Source organism: Ornithorhynchus anatinus, chromosome 11 (genome assembly GCF_004115215.2).
Source record: "Ornithorhynchus anatinus isolate Pmale09 chromosome 11, mOrnAna1.pri.v4, whole genome shotgun sequence".
NCBI lineage: Eukaryota > Metazoa > Chordata > Mammalia > Monotremata > Ornithorhynchidae > Ornithorhynchus > Ornithorhynchus anatinus.
This window is the reverse complement of record NC_041738.1, coordinates 52173810-52197534: the sequence shown is the minus strand read 5'-3', so window position 1 is coordinate 52197534 and position 23725 is coordinate 52173810. Positions and strand designations below refer to the sequence as shown.

The 23725-nt window shown below is 52.3% G+C and overlaps 1 protein-coding gene across 2 annotated transcripts in view; it reads left to right on the top strand.

The window, feature by feature from the left end:
* The window catches only part of SORL1 (sortilin related receptor 1), a 111247-nt gene extending 88928 nt beyond the window's left edge, over nucleotides 1-22319 (top strand). For both annotated transcript variants that reach the window (XM_029075155.2, XM_029075156.2), the window contains exons 38-48: nucleotides 383-455; nucleotides 1705-1787; nucleotides 5094-5190; nucleotides 7253-7437; nucleotides 8968-9087; nucleotides 10067-10231; nucleotides 11736-11910; nucleotides 12158-12264; nucleotides 13591-13783; nucleotides 16127-16339; nucleotides 18163-22319. In XM_029075155.2, coding sequence (XP_028930988.1) covers nucleotides 383-455; nucleotides 1705-1787; nucleotides 5094-5190; nucleotides 7253-7437; nucleotides 8968-9087; nucleotides 10067-10231; nucleotides 11736-11910; nucleotides 12158-12264; nucleotides 13591-13783; nucleotides 16127-16339; nucleotides 18163-18230 — 1479 coding nt within the window. In that variant the 3' untranslated portion in view covers nucleotides 18231-22319. The remainder of the gene's footprint in view (nucleotides 1-382; nucleotides 456-1704; nucleotides 1788-5093; nucleotides 5191-7252; nucleotides 7438-8967; nucleotides 9088-10066; nucleotides 10232-11735; nucleotides 11911-12157; nucleotides 12265-13590; nucleotides 13784-16126; nucleotides 16340-18162) is intronic.
* Nucleotides 22320-23725: the final 1406 nt, after the last annotated feature.

Genomic DNA, 23725 nt, shown 5'->3' with positions numbered 1-23725 from the left:
CAGGCCCTTGCCCTCTTCTCAAGATCCAGAGAATGAGAGTCACTATGAGGCTCTTGCATTCGGGTGAGGAAGGCCCTCGGAGGAAAGGAAGCCGCCCCCTTGGAGTCAGAGTGAGCCCCCTGCTCCACTGCACCACCCTTGCCGGCCAATGCCCGAAGTGCTGGCCTCGGCCCTTAGGGGCAACTCCATATGCGGACCGGACCCCGAAGGGTTCGACTTGGGCCAGCTGAGCTAGTGTCTTCAACTGCTCCACCTCATGGGGCACCCAGGGGAGCGTTCCCCACCCCCATCATTCCAATAGCCATTTTTCCCAGCATCCCCCCAGCCACCCATCAGGTCAGTAAGTCCGTGTACTCTGCTGACTCCCATTCCGGTCCCAAAGGTGGCGGCCGTCACGAGCCGAGGAGTGGGCAACTGGAGCGACCCCAAGTCCATCACCACCACCAAAGGCAAAGGTAAGCGATCCCAGAGTTTTCTCGCTGAGACCATGCAGACCCATCTGGGAAACTAGCCACTGGATGAGCAGTGTGGCCTAGTTGATAGAGCACAGGCCTGGGAGTCAGAGGATCTAGGCTCTAATCCCTGCACCGTCGTTTGTCGGCCGCGTGTCCTTGAGCAAGTCACTTCACTTCTTTGGGCCTGTTCCCTCATCTCTAAAATGGGGATCCAACAACTATTCTCCTTCCTGTTTAGAACGGGAGCCCCACTTGGAACAGGTACTCTCTCTGACCTGATTAACTTGAATCTACTCCATCGCTTAGAATAGTGCTTGATGCGTAGTAAGCGCTTAAGGAATACCATAGTGAATATTATTGCTATTATTTTAATGAGCAGAGTCTGAACAGAGAGGGCAGGGACCAGGAGCCCAGATTGAAAAAGCTTAGTCTATCACTGGCCAATCCAACTAAATGGTACTGATTGAGTGCCCAATGTGTGCAAAGGACGATACTAAGCATTTGGGAGAATGCAATAGGGAATACACTATCCACTAGGCCACATTGCTTCCCATGCTGAAAGCTCATTGTGGACAGGGACCATGTCTATTTATTGTTGTATCGTACTCCCCCAACTGCTTACTATGGTGCTCCGCACACAGTAAGCTCTCAATAAATGCGATTGAATACGACTGATTGAATTCCCCTGCCATGGGCACACCATAACCTTTCCATGGCAATGGTGCGGTGGACCAGGCTCTGCCGAAGGGCATGGCCCCACACCTCAGAGAGCCTAGAACAGAGGCAGGACCGAGCCAGCTGCCGCAGGGGACCGGAAGCAGCCAGAGCGTAAACCTTCCCCTTGCCAACGGATCCCCACTTGGGGTAAAGTCCAGTGATGTAGTGGACAGACCACAGGCCTGGGACTCAGAAGGTCATAATCCCGGCTCTGCCACTTGTCTGCTGTATGTCCTTGGGCAAATCACTTCACTTCTCTAGGTCTCAGTTCCCTCATCTGTAAAATGGAGATTGAGACTCTGAGCCCCATGAGGTACAGGGGCTGTGTCCGACCCAATGTGCTTGTAGCCACCCCAGTGCTTAGAACAGTGTCTGGCACATAGTAAGCACTTAACAAATACCTTAATTATGATTAAATTATTATTATTAAAGCTGGCAGAAATCCAGGAAACTGTGGGGTCCTGAACAGGTGATCCATTTCCCGAGTCTTGTACGCTTCCGAGTCTGAGTGTTTGTGTCTCTTTTCCCGCAGTGGTCCCTCCACCGACCATCCACATCGACAGCTACGGAGAAAACTCAGTGAGTTTCACACTGACGATGGACCCTGCCATCAAGGTATTCACTTCTGCTGCACTGCGGAAGTTGCTGGGAGGTGGGGGGAGAGACAGAGAGAGAGGCGAGGAGAGAGAGAAAGAGAGCGAAAGAGAAACAGTGAGGCCTAATCTATAGAGCACGGGCCTGGAAATCGGAAGGACCTGGTTTTCAATCCCTGCTCCACCACTTGTCTGCTGCGTAGCCTTGGGCAAGTCACCTCACTGCTCTGTGCCTCAGTTACCTCATCTGTAAAATGAGGATTAAGACTGTGAGCCCCATGTAGGACATGGACTGTGTTTCTCCTGATTAGCTTGTAGTAAGTGCTTAACAAATATTATTTGAAAAAAAGAGAGAGAGGAGGGGGAGAGGGAGAGAGAAAAGGGAGTCAGGGGACCTGGTTCCAATCCTAGCTCCACCATTTTTCTGTTGTGTGACCTTGGGCAAGTCACTTAACTTCTTTTTCCTTAGTTCCCTCATCTACAAAATGGGGATTCAGTCCCCATTCTCCTTCCCACTTAGACTGTGAGCCCATGTGGGACCTGATTTTCTTGTACTTACCGCAATGCTTAACACATTGTGTGGCACATAGTATGCACTTAACAAATACCATTATTATTATTATTATCATCACTGTTACTATTATAATTGATGAGAGAGAGGGAGTCGGATGACATCTCACGCAGGATCGGTTGGGTTTTCAAAACAAGTGACTCATTCCAATGATGCATTTTGACATCCATTTGGGAATTTTCAGTTTTTCTCCTGAAGTGTCTCCAGAGTTGTTCGTGTGTAATTACCCCACTGTGGTCGGATGTGGTTTTTGTTTTTAAGCATGTAATTAAATGGTTTGCTGCTCCCAGGCCCGTAAAGAGGGTGGTGTTAACAGAATATTTGGGCCCACCCATATTCAGCTTTACTGGATTTCCTGGTGCGAAGAGCTAATGCGGAGGTTCTCACCCAGTGGGAAAGAAAGCCAAAAGGCTCTCAGCCTTTCCCAGGGAACTGAGAGGGAATGTCCATTACTACCACCATCGCTCACGCCCATACTCCTGTCCATTTCTGGGTAGATCTCAGAAAAATTCAGGCCATTCATCCAAGAGGAGACAGAACTACAGTTGGGGAGCTTCCCCAGAGGGATCTGAGCCAAGGGAGCAGGAAAAGAGATGGTTGGCATTGCTCCCAAACCTTTACTTTGCTCCCTCCCAGTCCAAAGATTTCCTATTTGCATTTTTTTTCATATCTGTGAAATGCACAGTACTAAGCCCTGGGGTAGATATAAGATAATTGAGTTGGACACAGTCCCTGTCACACATAGGCCTCACAGCCTTAATCCCCATTTTATAGATGAGGTAACTGCGGCACAGAGAAGTGAAGTGACTTGCCCGGGGTCACACAGCAGACAGCTGGTGGAGCTGGAATTAGAATCCAGGTCCTCTTACTCCTAGGCTTGAGCTCTTTCCACAAGGCTAGGCTGCTTCTCATTTCCCGAGGTGTTACCTTCCTGAGGGTCGGACGCTCAGGAGAAAGGAGACAGGAGGGTCGGGAAGCACTGCTGTTGGTCCAGTGGAAAGAGCACGGCTCTGGGAAACCGGAATCCTGGGTCCCATCCGGGTCTGCAGGTGGGGGAATGCACCTGCTCACCAGAGAATCTAGGGGGACTAACCCAGCAGGAATCCTGTAAAATAGGTGGCTGACTTGGCCAGGCTGACGGACCAAGGCAACCACCTTCATCCAGAGCATTTTCACAAGCATCGCTCAATCAGTGGTATTTATGGAGCACATGCTATTGCAGAGCACCGTATTGAGCTTGTGGGAGAAGACAGTTTTTGCAGTGTGTTATACTGGAGTGGTAGGGAGGGGCAAGGATTGTGCTCTCCCAAGCGCTTAGTACAGTGCTGTGCACGAGAGGCAGCGTGGCCTAGTGGAAAGAGCATGGGCCCGAGAGTCAGGGGACCTCTCTCCTAATCCTGGATCTGCCACCTGTCTGCTGTGTGACCCTGGGCAAATCACTTTTTTCTGTGCCTCAGTTACTTCATCTGTTAAGTGGGGATTCAATCCTACTCTTGCCTCCTGAGACTGTGTCCCATGTGGGTCAAGGACAGTGTTCAAACTGATAACCTTGTAGCTACCCCAGTGCTTAGAAATATACAAATACTTGACAAATACTATAATTATTATAGTAAGAGCTCAGTAAATACCACTGATGATTATTTTCCCCATCTTAAAGAGGAGGAAACTGAGGGAAAGAAAGGTGAAGTGACTTGCCCTAGGTCCCCACAGCAAGGCCATTGGCAGATTGGCACTAGAAGGCAGGTCTCCCGACTCCCAGAGCCTGGAGAAGTTCAGGTAGACCAGGCCTCCTCCCAATGAGCGAGTCTGGTTTTACGTTACCATCACCCAGGAGTTGGGGACAGGGAACTCTTCGAGGACTCCATCTAGACTACGAGCTGATTGTGGGCAGGTAGCTCGTCTACCAACTCTCTTATAATTGTACTCTTCCAAGTGCTCAGTACAGAGCTCTGCATGCAGTAAGTGCTCAATTTATACCATTGACTAACTGATCCCCACCTTCAAAGCCTTATTAAAAGCACAGCTCCTCCAAGAGACCTACCCTAAGCCCTCATTTCCTCTTTTCCCACTCCTTTCTGTGTCGCTCTTGGATTTGCATCTTTTATTCACCCCTCCCTCTGCCCAACAGCACTTACCTACATATCTGTAATCCCGGCTCCGCCACTTGTCGGCTGTGTGACTGTGGGCAAGTCACTTAACTTCTCTGGGCCTAAATTCCCTCATCTGTAAAATGGGGATTAACTGTGAGCCTCATGTGGGACAACCTGATTACCCTGTATCTACCTCAGCGCTTAGAACAGTGCTCTGCACGTAGTAAGCGCTTAACAAATACCAGCATTATTATTATTTATATTAAAGTGTGTCTCCCCCTCTAGACTGTAAGCTCTTTGTGGGTAGGGAATATATCCACCAACTCTTATATTCTACTCTCCTTAGTACAGTGCTCTGCTCATAGTAAGCGCTCAATAAATACGATCGACTGATCGATTGCCGAGAGGACTCTCTGCCACTGTGGGGACTTTTATTATGTGGGGACTCTTGGGAACAAGTACTTGGGAAAGCATCTCAAACTTTGAGGCAGGCTGCCAAGAACCGCAGTGTGGTAAAGAAGCTCTTGTAATAAAGGGGTTTGTTTTAAAGAGGTTTCCTGTATTTTCCTGTATTTCCGTTTTTTTTTTTTCATTCAGGACACCCGGTTTTCCCAAGCAGGGCTTTAATGTGTTGAAAATTGTGACCTGATTTGTTGGCTTTTGGCAGGTGAACAGCTATGTGGTGAACCTGTTCTGGGCATTTGATGCCCACACGCAGGAAAAGGAAACTTTATTCCTCCCAGGGGAAGTGGCAACCCACAAAGGTAAAACTTGCTGCCAACTGGCGGGGGCACCCCCAGGAAAGATTTTGGGGGTGCGAATCCCTAGGGGCAAGGAACTCATTTTCTCCAGATGCCAACTGGGGATTTTAGGGGGACAGACCTGCTACTGGCCTCAAGACTCTTCTGCCAAGTAGTTGGAGGGAATTTCTGATGTTCACTTGCAGCGCAGGGAGGAGGTTGGTTCAAGAGGGTGCTGGAAACAGGAAAAAATCACTGCCTCTTTTCTGCCGGTCTCTGTCTCTGCCTGTCTCTGCCTTTGTCTCTGTCGGTCTCTGCCTCGGTGTCTGTCATTGCATGAGAAGCAGCGCGGCTCAGTGGAAAGAGCACGGGCTTGGGAGTCAGAGGTCATGGGTTCGAATCCCAGCTCTTCCACTTGTCAGCTGTGTGACTGTGGGCAAGTCACTTCACTTCTCTGTGCCTCAGTTACCTCCTCTGTAGAATGGGAATTAAGACTGTGAGCCTCATGAGCCTGTGAGGACAACCCTCTATCTACCCCAGCGCTTAGAACAGTGCTCTGCACTTAGTGAGCGCTTAACAAATACCAAGATGATCATCATCGTTCTCTGCATCTGTCTCTGTTGGTCTCTGCCTCTGTCAGTGCTGGTCTCTGTCTCTGCCAGTCTCTGCCTCTGATTCTGTCAGTCTCTGCCTCTGTCTGCTTCTGTCTTTGTCAGTCTCTGACTCTGTCTATGCTAGTCTCTGTCTCTGCTTGTCTCTGCCTCTGCTTGCCATTCTCTGTCTTTCTCTCTGCCAGTCTCTGTCCCTTATCAATCAATCAGTGGTAGTTATTGAGTGCTTACTACGTGCAGAGAACTCTAAGTGCTTAACTTATTTCTGCCTTTGTCTCTGCTGCTGTTTTTGTCTGTTCTGCCCCTCTCTCAGCCTCTGCCTTTCTCTCTCTCTGCCCTTGTTTTGGCTTTGCCTCTGCCTCTGCGCTCTATCTGCCTCTCCCTCGCCTCTGACATTTTCATTCATTCATTCATTCATTCATTCATTCAATAGTATTTATTGAGCGCTTACTATGTGCAGAGCACTGTACTAAGCGCTTGGAATGAACAAGTCAGCAACAGGTAGAGACGGTCCCTGCCGTTTGACGGGCTCACGGTCTAATCGGGGGAGATGGACAGACGAGCACGATGGCAATAAATAGAGTCGAGGGGAAGAACATCTCGTAAAAACAATGGCAACTAAATAGAATCGAGGCGATGTACATTTCATTAACAAAATAAATAGGGTAATGAAAATATATACGGTTGAGCGGACGAGTACGGTGCTGAGGGGATGGGAAGGGAGAAGGGGAGGAGCAGAGGGAAATCGGGGGAAAAGAGGGTTAAGCTGCGGAGAGGTGAAGGGGGGGTGGTAGAGGGAGTAGAGGGAGAAGGGGAGCTCAGTCTGGGAAGGCCTCTCGGAGGAGGTGAGTTTTAAGTAGGGTTTTGAAGAAGGGAAGAGAATCAGTTTGGCGGAGGTGAGGAGGGAGGGCGTTCCGGGACCGTGGGAGACGTGGCCCGGGGGTCGACGGGATAGGCGAGACCGAGGGACGGTCTGGGTTTGGGCCTCACAGAGTAGGACTTTTCAGCTTAAGAGGCCTGGGGACAGTTGGGTGATGGATGGCCAGGTTTTCCCAGCTGCTACCCGCTAAGGCCTTGACTCCTTTGCGCTGTATGGGGAGGGGAGGTGGTGTGAAGCCATTGGCAGCCTGTCATAACATCCATTAGATCCTTGTGCACATAATATCCTCGCATTCCCCTTGTCTTGGCGCACACACAGTGTCTTCTCGTACCCCTTCTGGTACACTCTGGTCCCTGTTCACACCCTCTCTTTGCACACATTTGTCCTGGCCCTCACCAGGCCATGTTACACACTAGATCCTCATGCACCCTTGTTTTTGCAAGTGAGTTCTCAAGCAGCGAATGACCTGAGGGGTTGCCCGCGGACCACATCTGGATGGGCATCGGGGAGGTTATCCATTTCCCCGCTACCTCGGCTGCTTCCCCTGCCCCGTGTCCTCCGTCCTCTCCGTCACATCCCTGACGTCTCTCCACAGTGGACAACCTGACGGCTCACACGCCCTACGAGATTTCTGCCTGGGCCCAGACGGCCCTGGGTGACAGCCCCCTGGCCTTCGAGCACGTGCTGACCCGAGGCACCCGCCCGGCCCCTCCCAGTCTCAAAGCCAAAGCCATCAACCAGACAGCAGTGGAGTGCACATGGAGCGGCCCAAAGAACGTGGTGAGTCAGTCAGTCGTATTTATTGAGCTCTTACTCTGTATAGAGCACTGTACTAAGGGCTTGGGAGAGTACTTTTACAACAATAAAGACACATTCCCTGCCCACGTCGAGTTTCCAATCTAGAAAGGTGGACAGACATTAATATGAATAAATAAATTACAGATATATACATAAGTGCTGTGGGACTGGGAGGGGGGATGAACAAAGGGAGCAAATCAGGGCGGCGCAGAGAGAGTGAGAGGAGAGGAAAGGAAGACTTAGGGAAGACTTCTTGGAGGAGATGTACATTCAGTAGGATTTTGAAGAGTGGAAAAGTAATAGTCCGTGGGATGTGATGTGGCGTTCTAGGCCAGATGCAGGATATGGGCAAGTGATGGGAGGCGAGATAAACGAGATCGAAGTACAGTGAGAAGGTTAGCATTAGAGGAGTGAAGTGTGTGGGCTGGGTTGTAGTAGAAGAGAAGCAAGGTGAGGTAGGAAAGGGCAAGGTGATTAAGAGCTTTAAAGCCGATGGTAAGGAATTTCTGTTCGATGCAGAGGTGGATGAGTGACCACTGGAGGTTCTTGAGTGGGGAAACGTGGCCTGAACATTTTTGTAGAGAAATAGTCCAGGCAGTCGAGTGAAGTAAGGACTGGAGGGGAAGAGACAGGAGGCAGGGAGGTCAGCAAAGTAAGCCGCCGCCTCTCCCTGCTCCCTAGCCGGGACAAGAGGGAGGCTTCCCCAAAGCCGTGGATGCCCCTCCCTTTGGCTCGGTGGGCCGGGGGCCCTGACTTTTCCCGGAACCAGAGGTCCCAATGTTATTCCCCAGAGTCCTGGGCAGGGCTCCGGCCCGTTACCCTGTTACCCCGCTCATGGCTGTCCGAGTTCCCTGACTGAGGAACGGGGCAGAGTCCTGTTGGCGCTGACCTCAGGTTCCAGCAGGAATCTGCAGGGGGCAGGAGAAGACCAGTCTAATCCGTAGGCCCAGTGAGCGGAGGGAAATAGGATAGGGGGATTCTTACTGCATCCCAGACTGGGCAGAGGGAGTCCGTTCCTTGAGGGTCAGGGTCTCTCTGTCCTATCCCCTCCCTGGTCTTATCGCCAGAGGCCCAGCCGGAATATCATGCCATTAGTGAGGCCAAAACTGGGTCAGCGCCACAGTCCATCCCCCTCACTGTTCTCTCTTCATGGCGATTGGATCATCATCGGTGGTATTTATTGAGGGCTTACTATGTGCAGAACACTGTACTAAGCACTTGGGAGAGGAAGGTACCACAGAATTATAAGCCACGTTCCCTACATGTAACAAGCTTACAGTCTAGAGGGGTGCTTGGAGGATTCGTGAGATGGATGCCCTCCTGCCCCCTCCATCCTTAGGCTTATGGATGGACCGTCCTGATTCTAGGAGAGAGCACTGGGCTGGAAGCCAGAGGTCCTTTGGCAGAGGCCCGAGCGGTCGATGGAGAAGGGGAGTGCTCCCTAGGGTGGCCCAGCGCCAGATGCGGTTTAATCCAGGCAGGGGCATCCCAACCTGGCTCCGTTTCTCCCAGGTTTATGGAGTTTTCTATGCCACATCCTTTCTGGAGCTGTATCGCAGCCAGGCCAACCTCACCACTTCCCTCCACAACGCCACGGTCATCGTCAGCAGGGATGAGCAGTATTTGTTTCTGGTACGTCCTTTCCCCACCCCAACCCCAGAAATGCCACCTTATCGCCGAGTAGAGCTGTTCGACATCTGAGCCAGCCCCTCTTTGGCTAAGGCTGGCTTTAAGCTGGAGCCCTTGGCTCTGAGCCTCGGCGTTCCTGCTGTGTACCCTTGGGGAAGTCCCTTGGGCTCTCTGAGTGTCAGCTTCCTCATCTATGGGAAGCATGGAGAAGATATGAATGATAACAATAGTCAATGATAGTCATTATTTTTTATAATAATAATAGTGGTATTTGTTAAGAATTATGAGTTTTAAACATTCTTCTAAGTACCGGGGTAGATATATATTACCCAAGTTGGACACAGTCCCTGTTCCACGTGAGGCTCACAGTCTAAGTAGGAGGAAGAACAGGAGAACTGAGGCACAGGGACTTTAAGGGACTTGCCCAAGGTCACAGGGCAGGCATCTGGCAGAACCGGGATTAGAACCCAGGTGCCCTGACTCCCAGACTTGTGCCCTTTCCACCGTGCCATGCTGCTTCTGTATTTGTTAAGCACTTACTGTGTGCCAAGCACTGTATTAAGCACTGGAGTAGATTCAAGATATTCAGAATGGACACGGTCCCTGTCCCACATGGGGCTCACAGTCTAAGTAGAGAGGATAAGATTGAATCCTCATTTTGCAGATGTGGAAACTGAGGCACTGAGAAGTGAAGTGACTTGCCCAAGGTCATGCAGCAGACGAGTGGCCGAGTTGGGATTAGAATTTAAGATTCCCTGACTCCCAGTCTCAGGCTCTTTTCCTTAGGCCCCGCTGCTTCCAATGGATGGGAAACATCCATGGTCTTGGCCTCTGCCTGGGCCTGGGCCTGGGCCTGGTCCTTGGTTTTGGTGGAAGAGAGGCCCCAAAGGGGATCAGGGTGAAAGGTCTAGAGGGGCCTCTGGGTGGCGGGCGGTGCCTGGGGGCAACTGGAGCCGTATGATGGGCATGTCCTCGGCCCTAGGTCCGGGTGGTGGCACCGTACCGGGGCCCGCCCTCCGACTACATCGTGGTGAAGATGATCCCCGACAACAGGCTCCCCCCTCGCCACCTGCACGCCGTGCGCACGGAGAAGACCGCCGCGGTCATCAAGTGGGAGTCGCCGTATGACTCTCCGGACCAGGACATGGTGAGATGCCCCCGCCTCCCCGTGACCACGGTGTTCCCGGGGGAACCACACCCCACACCCACCCGGAACTCGGCGCCTTGTCTGCCGGCCAGCCTCCTGGATCTAGCTCCCAGGAGTCCGCAGGATGATTGCTTGGTAGACTCTCCCCCGTGGCTTCCTTGACTGGCGTTCGGTGTTCGCCTTCCCTCTGTGCCCTGCCATGCCCAGGTGCCCCTGCCCGCCAGCCCCCCAGCCCCATGACCAGCAAATTCGTGAAACGTTCCATGTTCTTCTGAGATTGTGTATATTTCTATTAATGTCTGTCTCCCCCTTCTAGACTGTAAGCCCGTTGTAGGCAGGGATTGTCTCTGTTTATTGCTGAATTGTACTTTCCAAGCTCTTAGTACAATGGTCTGTATAAAACTTCAGTGCTCTGAATAGTGCACTGTTCTAAGCAGAGGGATAGATACAAGATCGTCAGGTCCCACATGGGGCTCTCGTTTTAAGGTATGGAATCCCCATTTTACAGATGAGGGAAGTGAGGCCCAGGAAGTGAAGTGACTCACCCAAGGTCACACAGCAGTCAAGTGGCAGAGGTGGGATTAGAACCTAGGTCTTCTGACTCCCCGGCCTGGGTTCTTTCCACTAGGTCACACTGCTTCTCTTTGCTCCCCAGTGCTTAGTTCAGTGCTCTGTGTACAGTAAGCGCTCAATAAATACTGACTGACTGACTGACTGGTCCTCTCTTTCTGATTACCCTACTTCTCACCTTCACGGGTGCTCGGGTCAGAATACGGTGCCCGGGTCAGAACACGTGGCACAGGCACCCTTAGTCCGGCCTCCGGAGCCAGCCTACCATTCGGCTTAGGTGAGGAGCAGGAGTGAGCTCTGGGACTTGGCCTTGCCTCAACTGCAGTACCCCCGCCTCCTGCCATTCCCAGGTGACCGTGGGGGCCGGGGACCGGACCAGAGCCCATCGCTTCCCGGGGCCGGTCCGTAACCGGAAGAGAAATTTTTGAGGGGATCGGAGTATCCGGTCTGGTCTTCGTAATAACTGGTATTTGTGAAGCACTCACTGTGTGCCAGGCACTGTACTAAATGCTGGGATGGGTACAGGCGAATTGGGTTGGACGTAGTCCACATGGGGCCCACGGTCTTCATCCCCACTCGACAGGTGAGGTAACAGAAGCACAGGGAAGTGAAGTGGTTTGCCCAAGGTCACACTCCAGACAAGTGGCAGAGTCGGGATCAGGACCCCGGTCCTCCTGACTTCCAGGCCCATTCTCTATGCATTAGGCCACTAGGCTGTGCTGCTTCTCAGTCTCCGGGAAACCCAGGCACATGCTTAACAATAATAATAATAATTATGGTGTTTAAGAATTTACTCTGTGCCAAGAACCGTACCAAGCAGTGAGGCCGAGACAGTCTATTCAGGTCGGACGCAGTTCCCATCCCACACCGGGGACAGTCTGTTCAGGTCACCAAGGCCCTGCGGCTCCATTTCCCCCCTGCCCCTGCTCCCCAGGTTTATGCTGTGGCGGTGAAGGACCTGGTGAGGAAGACGGACAGGAACTACAAAGTGAAGACCCGGAACAGCACGGTGGAGTTCACGCTCAGCAGCCTGGAGCCCGGCGGGAAGTACCACGTGATCGTCCAACTGGGCAACATGAGCAAAGAGTCCAGCGTGAAAATCAGCACAGGTACAGGGAGGCCCAGCGCAAAGATGGGTTCGCCCTCCGCCCCCACCCCTGCCGCCGCAGACCTGGTTCCTGTGCTCACCAGGAGCGGGGTTGGGATGGAGCAGGGGACCGAGGAGCACTTGGTGGGAGCCTCCCAGGGGGGCCCCTCTCCTGCCCTGGGTGCGAAGTGGCTGGCATCGGGTGGGTGGGGCCAGGGGACCCGCTTGGCATGTCTCAGACGGGTTCCTCTCGTCTTTCCAACTCCCAGCCTTGTTGGCCGCACCGGAGGCCTTGAAGATCATCACCGAAAACGACCACGTCCTCCTCTTCTGGAAAAGTTTAGCTTTGAAGGAGAAGCATTTTAACGAAAGCAGGGTGAGCCCTCCTTCCCACCCCGCCCACCTCCCCTCTTAGCCATCTCCCCCTTTGCTCCGACCCCCACTTTAGGGTGCGGGTCACCCCCACCCTCCCAATTGAATGGGCAGATCCAGTCAGAAGTAGAACGGGTCGAGGCCCGTGTGAACTCACGCCCCGCTCTAAGGGTGGCCCGCTCACCAAACACTGGCCCAGTCTGTAAAGACAGGAAGCCAGGCACTTAGCCGACCTGAACTCATCTCCACCTGGGAAGATTCAGTCAGTCAATCAGTAGGATTTATTGAGCACGTACTATGTGCAGAGCACTGTAATAAGCACTTGGGAGAGTACAATACAACAGAATTAGAGGACATATTCCCTGGCCAGAACAAGCATACAGTCTAGAGTGGCTTCCAGCACGGAGATGGGAAGGGAGGGGGCCAGACCCAGTGTCTACACCATCTCCCCTTCCCTCCAGGGCCCCCATAGATGTCGAAGGCAGCAACCAGTAACAGAAGAAACCATTTGGCCCTAGGAAGAGCCACCTCCAATATGGGAGTCAGGAAGTTGGGGCTTGGGGGAAGAGGCAGTGTCAGTATAGACAGTGTCAATTACGGAGTCGGGTAAATCCAGGTTCTGGCTCCACCACTAGCCTGCTGGGTGACTTTGGTCAAATTTCTTAATCTTTCTGTGTCTCATTTTCAACTTCGCTGAAATGGGGATAATGGGGCCTTACAGAGTTCTGAGGATAAATGGATCCTTGATTCTGAAAGTGCCGTATTACTCAAGGTATTATTTCGTGTAGCACATTGGAATAGCAGCTTGGACCTTCTGTATCCCGAAGCTTCAACCATTCATCGCCTGGACTTTATGCCCCTGGGGAATCCCTGTAGAGACAAAAGATTCCTTAAGGAACCAGAATTAATGACCCTTGGGAGAACAAACTGCCTCTTAGCAGGGTCCTGGGGCTCTAAAATATTTTATTGAAAGGAATACGTGCGGAACATTATATTTTCAGAGCTTCAGGTTTGAGGGAAGCAGGGGGGAATCCCAATCTTCAAAGGAACTGGGATTGCAAAAATCCACCTTTCCGATCCCAGAGCCGAGGGCACTGGGGTCAGGGGCCAGCCGGTTTGATAAGGCTCTGGTTGCGGACAAGACACAACTGAAATTCTCACCCAGAAGTCCTTCACTCATTGGAAAGGATGTCCGGCAGGTGGCAAAAGGTTCCCGCCTCGCCAGCTCCTGGAATGGAAGGGGAGGAGGCAGGCCCCGGGAGGCTCAGGTGTCAGTCGATCTGGGTCTGGGTGAAGCGAGCTCGGGCCCCATATGTGTGTCTGCTTCTAGGGTTACGAGATCCACATGTATGACAGCGTGATGAACAGCACCACCGAACTGGGCAATACCACCGATAATTTCTTCAAAATCTCCAACCTGAAACTGGGCCACAACTACTCCTTTTCGGTGCAAGCGCGGTGCCTCTTCAGTGGCCAGATCTGCGGGGAGCCGGCCACCCTCCTCTATGACGAGTTAGGGTCGGGTAAGTCCCTTCCTCTCCCCTCTGCCTACTCCCACCCACCGCTTCTCCCCGCCCCCATCAATTTGGGTTTCCAGAAAGAGGCCCAGAGGTTGCTGGGTAATGGGCACAAGCCTGGCTCTCCTACAACTGGCTGGGGCTGGATTTCCCTTCCTTCCTATGGCCAGGAGGCACTGATCCCTTTTCCTTACCCAGAGGGTGGGCCGGGCAGGTTTTTGGGTTTGGCAGCAGTCATTGGCTGGATATTCAGGTTGGGACTCTGGGCAGGGGAGGGGTTCTTGATGGAAGCCCTTCCAACCCAATTTCTCGGGCTGGGGTGTAGCGTTAGTGGAGAACACCGTAGTTCTGGTGAGAACCAGATGCTTGGGATTTTATGGGCACTTGGGTGAGTGGAGATGGAATGGGGAAAATGGAGGCAGGGGCCAGGAATGGGCAGGAGAGGGGTGGGAAGGTTGTAAGAGGACCCAGATATGTCATGCCTTCTCTTGACCGGCTCCACTTCCACTCATTATCGGTAATGGTATTTATTGAGCACTCACTTTGTGCGGAGCACTGAACTCAGCACTTGGGGGAGTACAATACAACAGAGTTGGCAGACACATCCTCTCTGTCCTCCTCCTCCTCCTACTCTTTCCTTCTTCTCTCTTCCCCTACCCCCATTTCCCATCCTCTCTTCCTAACTTAGTTGTAGTTTTTTTTTCCCATTCTCAGTGGTCCACCCCTACATCCCCTCTGGCCCCTGTCCCTCTGATCACCCCCTCAAGCCCCATTCACTCCTCCCTCTGCTCCTTTGGTTTTCTTTGCACTTTCCCCCCCTCCCTCTCTCCCTCCTTCATTCCCTCCCTCCCTCTCCTTCCTATGCCATTCCCCTCTGCTCCTTTGGATTTCTTTGGACTTTTCCCCTCTCCCTCCCTCCATTCCTCCATTCCCATTTTCTCCCATCCCTCTCTCCCTCCCCACCCCCTGCCGGTCTTCCCATTCCCTCGGTGGGGGTCGAAGTGGATGCCAGCGGGGGACTCCTCAGCGCCGGCCCGCCAGAGTGACTCCTCACCCTGGGGGTCCAACTGGTGGGCGCCGGAACCTGCTCCAGTGATGTGTAGGCTGGGGGGGTGTGGAGGGGAGAGAGCTGGGCACCCCTGCTGGAACGAAGGTGGGGTTTTCCTGGCTGTGACACCCATGGCAGACTGCAGCCCCCTGAGACTGGTCACATCAGACTGTAAGCTCATTGTGTGCAGGGAACGTTTTCAATACACTGTAGTAATAATAATGATTGTGGTGTTCGTTAAGCACTTACTATGTGCCAGGAACTGTACTAAGCACTGGAGTGGATACAAGCAAATCGGGTTGGCCACTGTCCCACATGGGGTTCACAGATTCAGTCCCCATTTTACAGATGAGGTAACTGAGGCATAGAGAAGCGAAGTGACTTGCCCGGGGTCACACAGCAGACAAGTGCTGGAGCCGGGATTAGAACCCATGATCTTATGACTCTCAGGCCCATGCTCTATCCGCTATGCTTTGCTGCCTGCTTCTCCATACTCTCCCAAGCGTTTAGTTCAGTGCTGTGCACACAGCGCTCAATTGACTGACCATTAACTGCCTGACCGATTGACTAGAAGCGTATGGGACGACTTGCGGGTAGGTGGGATTCCAGGCCAGCAGGAGGAAGAGCGCCCAGTCACTGGGCTGACCTCGGGTATCCAGTATGCAGACTGAAATGCACCTAGATTGTGGGGAGCCACCCAGGCAGACCTCAGTTTCTCCACCAGCTTGACCGGTGAGACCGAGCTTGGGAGGCACTGAAGTGTGATCGCTTTGCAATCCGTTGAGAGGCGGGCGGCCAGCACGCAGGCAGCTTATCCCGAGAGCGGACTCCCAAATAACTAGCTGAACTCTGGGTCCTGCCCCAGGACTTCCTCCCACCCCGCTGGACCCTCCTTCCCAGAAAACAGGGACCGGTCTGGAGCTGCCTGCCCTGACCCCACGATAAGGTGGTCGTCTTGGGGAGTGGTCGAGGGAGGAGAGGCTCTTCCCAGAGAGAACCCAAGGTGGGCGGCCGTGCGAGGATGAGCCCTGCCCGGTGCCTCGGTCCCACCTGTGGCCACCGAGGAGATTAATGTTTGTTTCACGAGCAGTCAGAAGCCACCCCTTTTCTGAACTAGATTTCCACTGTTTGCAAGTGAAAAGGTTCATGGATGGGCAGGAAGCCCCTTTGGGATCAAAGGACCCCCATAGAAACTCCCGGGGCAGGGCAGAGCCCCAGAGAGGGCCGGTGGGTAGGCTCCCGGAAGCAGCCTCATGTTCCTCCTCATGTGAGGTCGTTCCCTGGGCCGTCTCCGTCGACAGGGGCGGACACAGCGGCCTTCGCGGCCGGCAGACCGACCGACGTGGCCGCCGTTGTCGTGCCCATCCTGTTTCTGCTGCTGGTGACGGTGGGCATCGGGTTCGTGGTCCTGTACACACGGCACCGGAGGCTGCAGAACAGCTTTACCGCCTTCGCCAACAGCCACTACAGCTCGCGGCTCGGCTCGGCCATCTTCTCGTCCGGGGACGACCTGGGTGAGTAGCGGGCAGGGACCGGGGAGGTGCGGGCCGGGGCAGGGCAGCTTCCTCTTCCATCCTGGGGCTACCTGGACAGCGCCTCACTCTGGCGACACCGGGGGCCTCCAGTTGGGACCTCCTCAGGGTAGGTGGTCACCACCCTCACTCCTTCCATGCAGACCCATAGCAGTGGTGCCCGTCTGCGAGGGTGAGCCCGGCCCAAGGTGCACAGTGCCAACTGGCTGAGTCTTGGGGTTTAGTAATAATTACTGGGATAAATGATAGTACAGTCCTGGGCTCACAGAAAGTGCCTAAGCACCGACGAAGATAGAAGGTGATCAGTTCGGACCCAATCCCTGTCCCATGTGGGGCTCCCAGTCTAAATAGGATGGCGAAATGGGGGGGGGGGGGTGGGGGAAAGGAAAGAAGGAGAAGGCGGAGGACAAGGAGAGGGAAGACAACTTAGTATTGTACTTTGCCTATAGTACTCTGTACACAGTAAGCTCTCAATAAATTTCATTGATGATAAAGAAGAGGAGTGGGGGTGGAGGAGGAGAAGGGAGGGGAGAAGGAAGAGGAGAGTTCGGGAGAAGAAAAGGAGGAAACGGGAAAAGGGGAGGAAGAGGAATGATCAAAGAGAGAGGAGGAGGAGGAGAAGGAGATAAAAGCTCGTTGTGGGCAGTAAATGTGTCTTTATTGTTTTCAGTCGTATTTATTGAGCACTTACCGTGTGCAAAGCACTGTACTAAGTTCTTGGGAAAGTACACTACGACAATAAACAGGTACATTCCCTGCCCACAACGGGCTTACAGTCTAGAGGGGAAAAGTTAAATTAGAGGATGGTTATATCGTACTTTCCCAAGCGCTTAGTACAGTGCTTTGCACACAGTAAGTGCTCAATGAATACGATTGAATGAATGAATCAATTGACAGGGAGGCTCAGAGAATGAACCCAAGGCCGCAGGCACCCAAGCCTCTCACAGCTGCACAGTTTGGGGACCCCCACCTGTTTCCCAGAGGAGAGTGGGTGTTTCATCACATCCCTGCTCTCGTGCTTTCCCGAGCGCCCAAGGAGCCTCCTGCACCACGGAGGGCCGGCGGGGTCCTGGTGCCTTGCGGGGGGCCCTGGTGCCCTGGGGGAGGGCCGGACCCCCAGCTCCCCGGGGCATCTCGGCCCCCGGGGACCCCCGCCCCGTAACGGACTGGGCTGAGCACCGGCCTCAGTAGTCCGGGCCCGGGTCCTGACAGGGTAGGGAGGTGGAGAGACCTCTCCTCTTCTCCTCCCCTCATCGTCCGAAGGGCCAGGTCCCCCTAACTGTGCCGTAGAGGTGGCCGCGGCCTCTCTGCGGCTAGAGAACGGGACGGGTGGTCATAAAGCGGGAATCAGGCTGCCCTTGATGACTTTTCTTTCCCATTCTGAAGGCGGGAGCTCTGTTTCAGGCTTCCAGGGGTTCCCAAAGGCTCAAGACTGTGTCCCACATAGAACTCTGAGCACTGTAAGGAACACTCAGCTCTCCCACAAGATGTGTTTTCACCACCCTCCTTGGGTCGGGCATCCTGGGGGGTTGGGGGGACGGTCTTCCAAAGTGGGGCTCAGGTCTAGATAGCACGCAAGGGTGTCGTCGGACATAGCGGTTGTGTATGTGCGGAGGGTGTGACACACAGGCGGGGGTGCCGCAGCATAGGTTTTCATCGGGAACGCATCCTGCCATTTTGAGAGAACTGAGGGTTCAGTACCAATACTGGCGATAGGGTCGGTGGCAGCGGTTGATACAAGAAAGTATCTCTTGTATCACGGCCACGGCGGTGGCGATGACGAAGATCCCTGTCTTTGAATTTAGGAGACGATGATGAAGACGCCCCAATGATAACCGGATTTTCAGATGACGTTCCGATGGTCATAGCCTGAAAGGCATTGCTCCCTGTAAACCAAAAGGTGTAAATATTTTATTTGATAAAGATAGTCAATGGTTTATTTTAAAAATGCACTTTTGAGTTGCAATATGTTATTTTTATATGGGCCAAAAAAAATGAATCTAATAAAACTTTGTAGTAATCAACTGTGAACTGCAAGCCGGGTTGATTTTAGTCACCAAATTGCTTTGATTTGGACGTTAATTTAGTCTTACAGGGCTGTGCTTGCTGGCATGCTTTGTCTGTGAGATCATTTTGGTTCGATAAATTGGCTACTCTTTTTATTTTTCTAAGAGAACAGAAATGTATTTAATAAAAACCTCAGGAGGCAGCGGCGACGGGTGGAAGACCGTCTCCTGGAAGACGTGAGCTAATTTTAAAGTTTGCTTGGACTTTGTTTTCGTGCAGGTTTGGGAATTTCTCTCTCTCTCTGGTTTGTTGTTAATTTATTGGGTCCTCTGTTCCCAGCTGGGTTCAGGGGCAGGGACGTCGGGGGGTGGGGGTAGTCTTTGCACAGTGCACGTGTGGCCGAATCTCCCTCCGGGCCAGGCATAGGATCAGCGGTCCGGTCCTTGCCGCTCCCGGAAAAAGCCATTATAACCCAACCGGGCATCACCTTTTCTGGAAAGAGCAAATCCCCAGACTGACCTCTAATCGCAACTGGCCCGAACCGCACCCCTCAACCCGCGACACGAACACCAGCAACTCCCAGTCGGACGGTGGCCACCTCTGCCCGATCGGCGGCCCCCGGAGCGGACCGGAGGCGTCGGACGAACCCTAGGCGCACCCTTCCTCTGAGTGGGTGGTCACCGGGGTCGTCCAGCTTCTCCGGCAGACGGAAGGGGCTGGGGGGACGGCTTCCTGCTATCAGTTGCTGCCTCCATTTTGGCAACTAGAATAACGGGCCAGCCCCCTTTGCCCTTATGGCATTTTCCATCGGGTAGGGCTTTCTCTTGGGTGTCGCATTTATTTTCCTTGGTTTTGCTAAATCCAAGAGAGAAAGCTGCCTTTTTCCTTCAGGCCGTCCCAGCCGGGATTTCCAGCCGGAAGCAGGAGGAGAGTTCATCCCCCGCCTCCCGCTGCAAAATAAAGCTGTGATTTTTTTCTCCCCTTTGTAACAAAAGCCACTTGACCTAGGCACCACCCCCCCCCCCCATCATCTGCACTGAGTCGACAGTGGAAACGCTGCAGGTGTGAGGTGTTGGTTCTGCTGACCAACAGTGCTCAAATAGTGGAGCGAGCGACTCCCAGTAAGACTTTTGGGTCGAGATTCAGAGTGTTGGGGACCCTCTGGGCGCCTTGTCCTATATATGCAAAGCTCTGTGAAAACCACCGCCGTGAGTTACAATGTAGCGTTCGTCTTCTCACAAGTATTCTGTCTTTCACCGAAAGTATCTCTTGTGTAACAGTCTGCAATTACGGTCTTCCTGGAAATGGTTTGGAAAACAAAGGAAAGGCCAGTTGTGTTCGTTTAAAGCTGTCCGTTTTAATTTCAGATAGGCCATTGAAAATGGTAGAAATTCAACGTGCGTTGTTTGATTCCAGCGGTCCCTCTGTTTTGACTTAGGACTTGAATTGTATTCATTTCACTTATTCGTGATCATAAACTGTGGGTTTTATTCTGATGGGTTGTCTGCTGCATCCTCCCCGCCTTCCCCTTTAAGAATCCCCAGGAGCTGAAAGGTTAAATATCCGGAGGGGAGAAAATATAAGCGAACCGCTAGGTTTGCTTATGGTTACTCTCTCCGTCACCTTCCCCGCCCATCTCCCTTTCCCAGCATTCCCTGAGGCAGCCTACCCAGATTCACGTGCAAGACTCAGGTGAGATTTGGAGACTTTTTCTCATTTATCAGTAGGAGGAAACTTTTTGTGTAGAAAACATGCTTTTTCACCCGCCGCGTTTAAAGAATTCAGTCCTCGTAGTAAGCAGTGCCTACGGAACGCTCAGCGTGCCCCTCGCTGTTAACCGTGGACTCTCCTCCCTCCGAAGAGCACCGCTGTGCTGATTGATAAAGCAGCCCCCAGGCTCGCGTATTTTGTATAAGGAGAAGGGCCGCGTGCGGGACGGCGAAGGCGGATCGATGCGGTTACGTGGAAATCGTCTATTTTTTAATGTACTTTTGAAGCACACAAGCTCTTCCACACAGTTTGATGAGGACTCGTCAAATCTATGCAGCCCACAGGGTTCAGAGCTGGGTCTACAATGGCACCATGAAATGTGAAGGAACTGTTTGTGGCTTTCTAAATGACTGGAAAAATTTCCTCACTGTGACTCAACAGAAGATGCCGGGTATTTTTGTTAAAGATGCTGTTTGTTCCCCGATACAGATCCCCTTTGGGAGAAACGGATTTGCTCTTCTTCCTTCCCCACCCCCTGGATGGTCAAGGGATGTGCACCCACTCAGTCTAACCAATGATATTTATTGAGCACTTACTGTGTGCACTGAACTAAACGCTTGAGAGAGGACAGTAGCAAAAGTAGACACGCTCCCTGCCCTCTTAGTCCGGCAACGGAATCATTTAATGGGAGGTGGTGGGGATTGATTGTGAACTTGCACCCAGAATTTCCCTGTGAGGCTCCACAGGACCCCTCTGTAACGATACTTATGCCGGCGACTTGGATTCACGGTAGAGATCTATGGGGAGGGTCTGTGTCTACACAGCTCCACTCTCCAAAGTGAGAAATAGGCGAATCGGGTGCCCTTCGCCCCATCTCTCCTCAGCTTCCCCCTTGGCGAATACAGCTAGATTTTGAGCAAAGGGCTAGAAGCTGCCATCTTGGCCGGCAGAATTGCCTTGTGTGGAGCTGCTGAGAAGGCGTTCTCCCTCCCTTCCCGCCTCTTTCAAGGGCCCAGAGATTGAGTGTGTCATTTCCTGCCTCGTTCTCCTCCACAGCAAGGGGCCCTGTTGGCAATCCTGCTGTTCTGATGACCAGGACCTCCAGGTTGAAAGTCAGGTTTCATGTTCCGTGATAGCCTTGCTGGGTGATCTTGAGCCACCCTACTGTGGGCCTTGGGCAAATCCTATCTGCTCGCACCTACCTAACAGGGCTGTTGTGAGAACCAGCGTGTGTTGTGGTGAGCGGGCTCTTCGGAGCCACCCAAAACAGAGAAATGGAGCCAGGGCAGTAGAGTAATTGTTGTTGCTGTTGTTCACGTTATGATGGATTCCCACCAGTGAGATGATCGCTGTTGACAGGTATCTCCTGGGAGAGGCAGACGCAGCTCAGAAAGAATTTATCCCTCTGAATAGAAGGTCTTAAAGAGGAGATGTCTAGGTGCACCCCAAGTTCACATCTCCCTCTGTTGGCTCCCTGAGTCGGCTTTGTAAATGTCAGCACGGGAAGCCCCAGAACAACTCAGACTGGATCCATGAAGCTGCAGTTCTGTGCCCAGATCCGTCTCCACTTAGGTGTGAACCCCTTCCCCAGGACTGTCTGGGTAACAAAACCAGCGGAAGGTCTGTCAGTAGGGTTTCCCCTCAAGGCAAGAGAGGCAGGCCCTCTGGGGCACTCTCAGCTGGACATTTCAAAGGACCACACCACCACCCCAACAGGTTGCAGGAGACGGTGTTGAACAAACGTGGTTTCCGTCCACTCAGAAACGAAGCCGCGTGGGCGGCCAGAAGTGCGTGCAGGATATTGGTGTCCTGCGGTATTTTGAGGGGTCTTCGGAAGGAGCGGCGAGCTGTCTTGCCCTGAATTTCCCAATTTCCCACTGGTCCTCTGGGAAAGGGATCCCCTCTCAGGATCGTGCTAAAGGTTAAGCAAACACAGAAGCCTCTGTGGCACCAGAGGAAGGCCAGCTGCTCCTCCTTAACCCCAAATGCTATCAACTGGTTCCTCTCCAAAGTCAAGTTAGAGATTCATAATTTCAACTGCCTTGATAAGTTTATAAGTCACTGATTTCTGCTGAAGATTTTACTCAATGGTTGCACAATTTTGAAGGATTTTTGTCTCGCGATGTCAACTTTTTCACTGAATAAAACTTTCCTAGGGGTAAGAGAAAAGAGCTAGTTCAAAAATGTTCCACTCTGTGTCCTGAGTTATTCTTCTGAGTGCAATAAATATGGCTGATAAAACCTCTGCACCCCATCTAATTTGTCTGGATTAAATGGCTGTTTGGTTCATGAAGGAAGGAAAAATCACTCTGCTGTTTGAACAGATTGATTTCCAACCATAGACTAGGGAAGACCTCTGTCTGTGAGAGGGGGAGGGGAGATGGGGAAGGGGGGCAAGAGGGAGTTATGTCTCTCTGTCCATCCGTCTCAAAATATATGGAGGGTCTTCGACCCAAAGGCCACAGCCCGAAAACTCTTTAAGGCTGGGTCTATATTGGCCAAATAGACAGAGTCCAAGGTAGTTAACAAAGCAGTATTCCCATTTCTGTGTCCTTGCAAAATATTTAGCCAAGGGTCCCAGGGAAATAGGCAGAGGTTGAGATGAATCAAGCAACCAAACTATTCATAGAGCGTCGACTGTGTGCAGAGCACTTTATTAAGCATGTGGGAGAGTACCGTAGAATCAGTAGGCATGAGCCCTGCCCTCAAGAAGTTTCCAGTCTAGTGGGGGAGAACAAACACTGAAATAAATTACAGATAGGGGGTTGTAATAGAGTATAAAGATAACGTTTACAAGGCTGGAGTAGACTGACCAAACACTTGCTAGTTCCCCAAAGGAATTTGAGGGGATGTGAGCGTTTGATTCCTCTCTCGCATAGAATGGAGAAAGTCTCAACCTAGCTGCCGTACTAAACCTCCTGAGACATGGTCAGCCCAGCAGGGAAGAACTTTGACCCGACCGCTTACTGTGAAAATAACCGTGCAGGTCATCCAATGGCTATGACCCACCTCCTAGGCCAAGTCTACCCAAATTCATCAGTGAGTTCGGTAGCTCTTGGGTAGTTGAGTCTCTCCGGAGAATTTGAATGTGAGGATGCTGTTCAGAAGGGTTTGGTAAAAACTCCGATATCCAGCCTCATCTGGAAAACCATTGGCCGGGCTGGGTATTCCTATTATTGTTAATAATAATGACATCTGACTTCTCTCCAACATTCTGAGGTTCTTGCTAGACTGTGAGCCCCATGTGGGATGAGGACTGAGAAGTAGCCCTGGCAGGGTCCCCATGCTCCCTCATTTCTCCCATACCCTCTCCCATCCACTCCTGAAACTGAAGGAAGCAATGTGGTCTAGTGGAAAGTGGATGGGCCTGGGAGTCAGAGGACCTGGGTTCTAATCCTGTCATTGCCACTGACCTGCTGTGTGACCTTGGGCAAGTCACTTCACTTCTCTGTGCTTCAGTTCCCTCCTTGGGAAACAGAGATTCAGTACCTGCTCTACTTTTATTTTAATGGTATTTGGTAAGCACTAAATATCTGCCAGGCAAAGTACTAAGCGTTGGGGTAGATACGAGTTAATCACATACACAATCCCAGCCCTGCATGGGTCTCACAATCTTAACCCATTTTACAGGCCAGGTAGCTGAGGCACAGA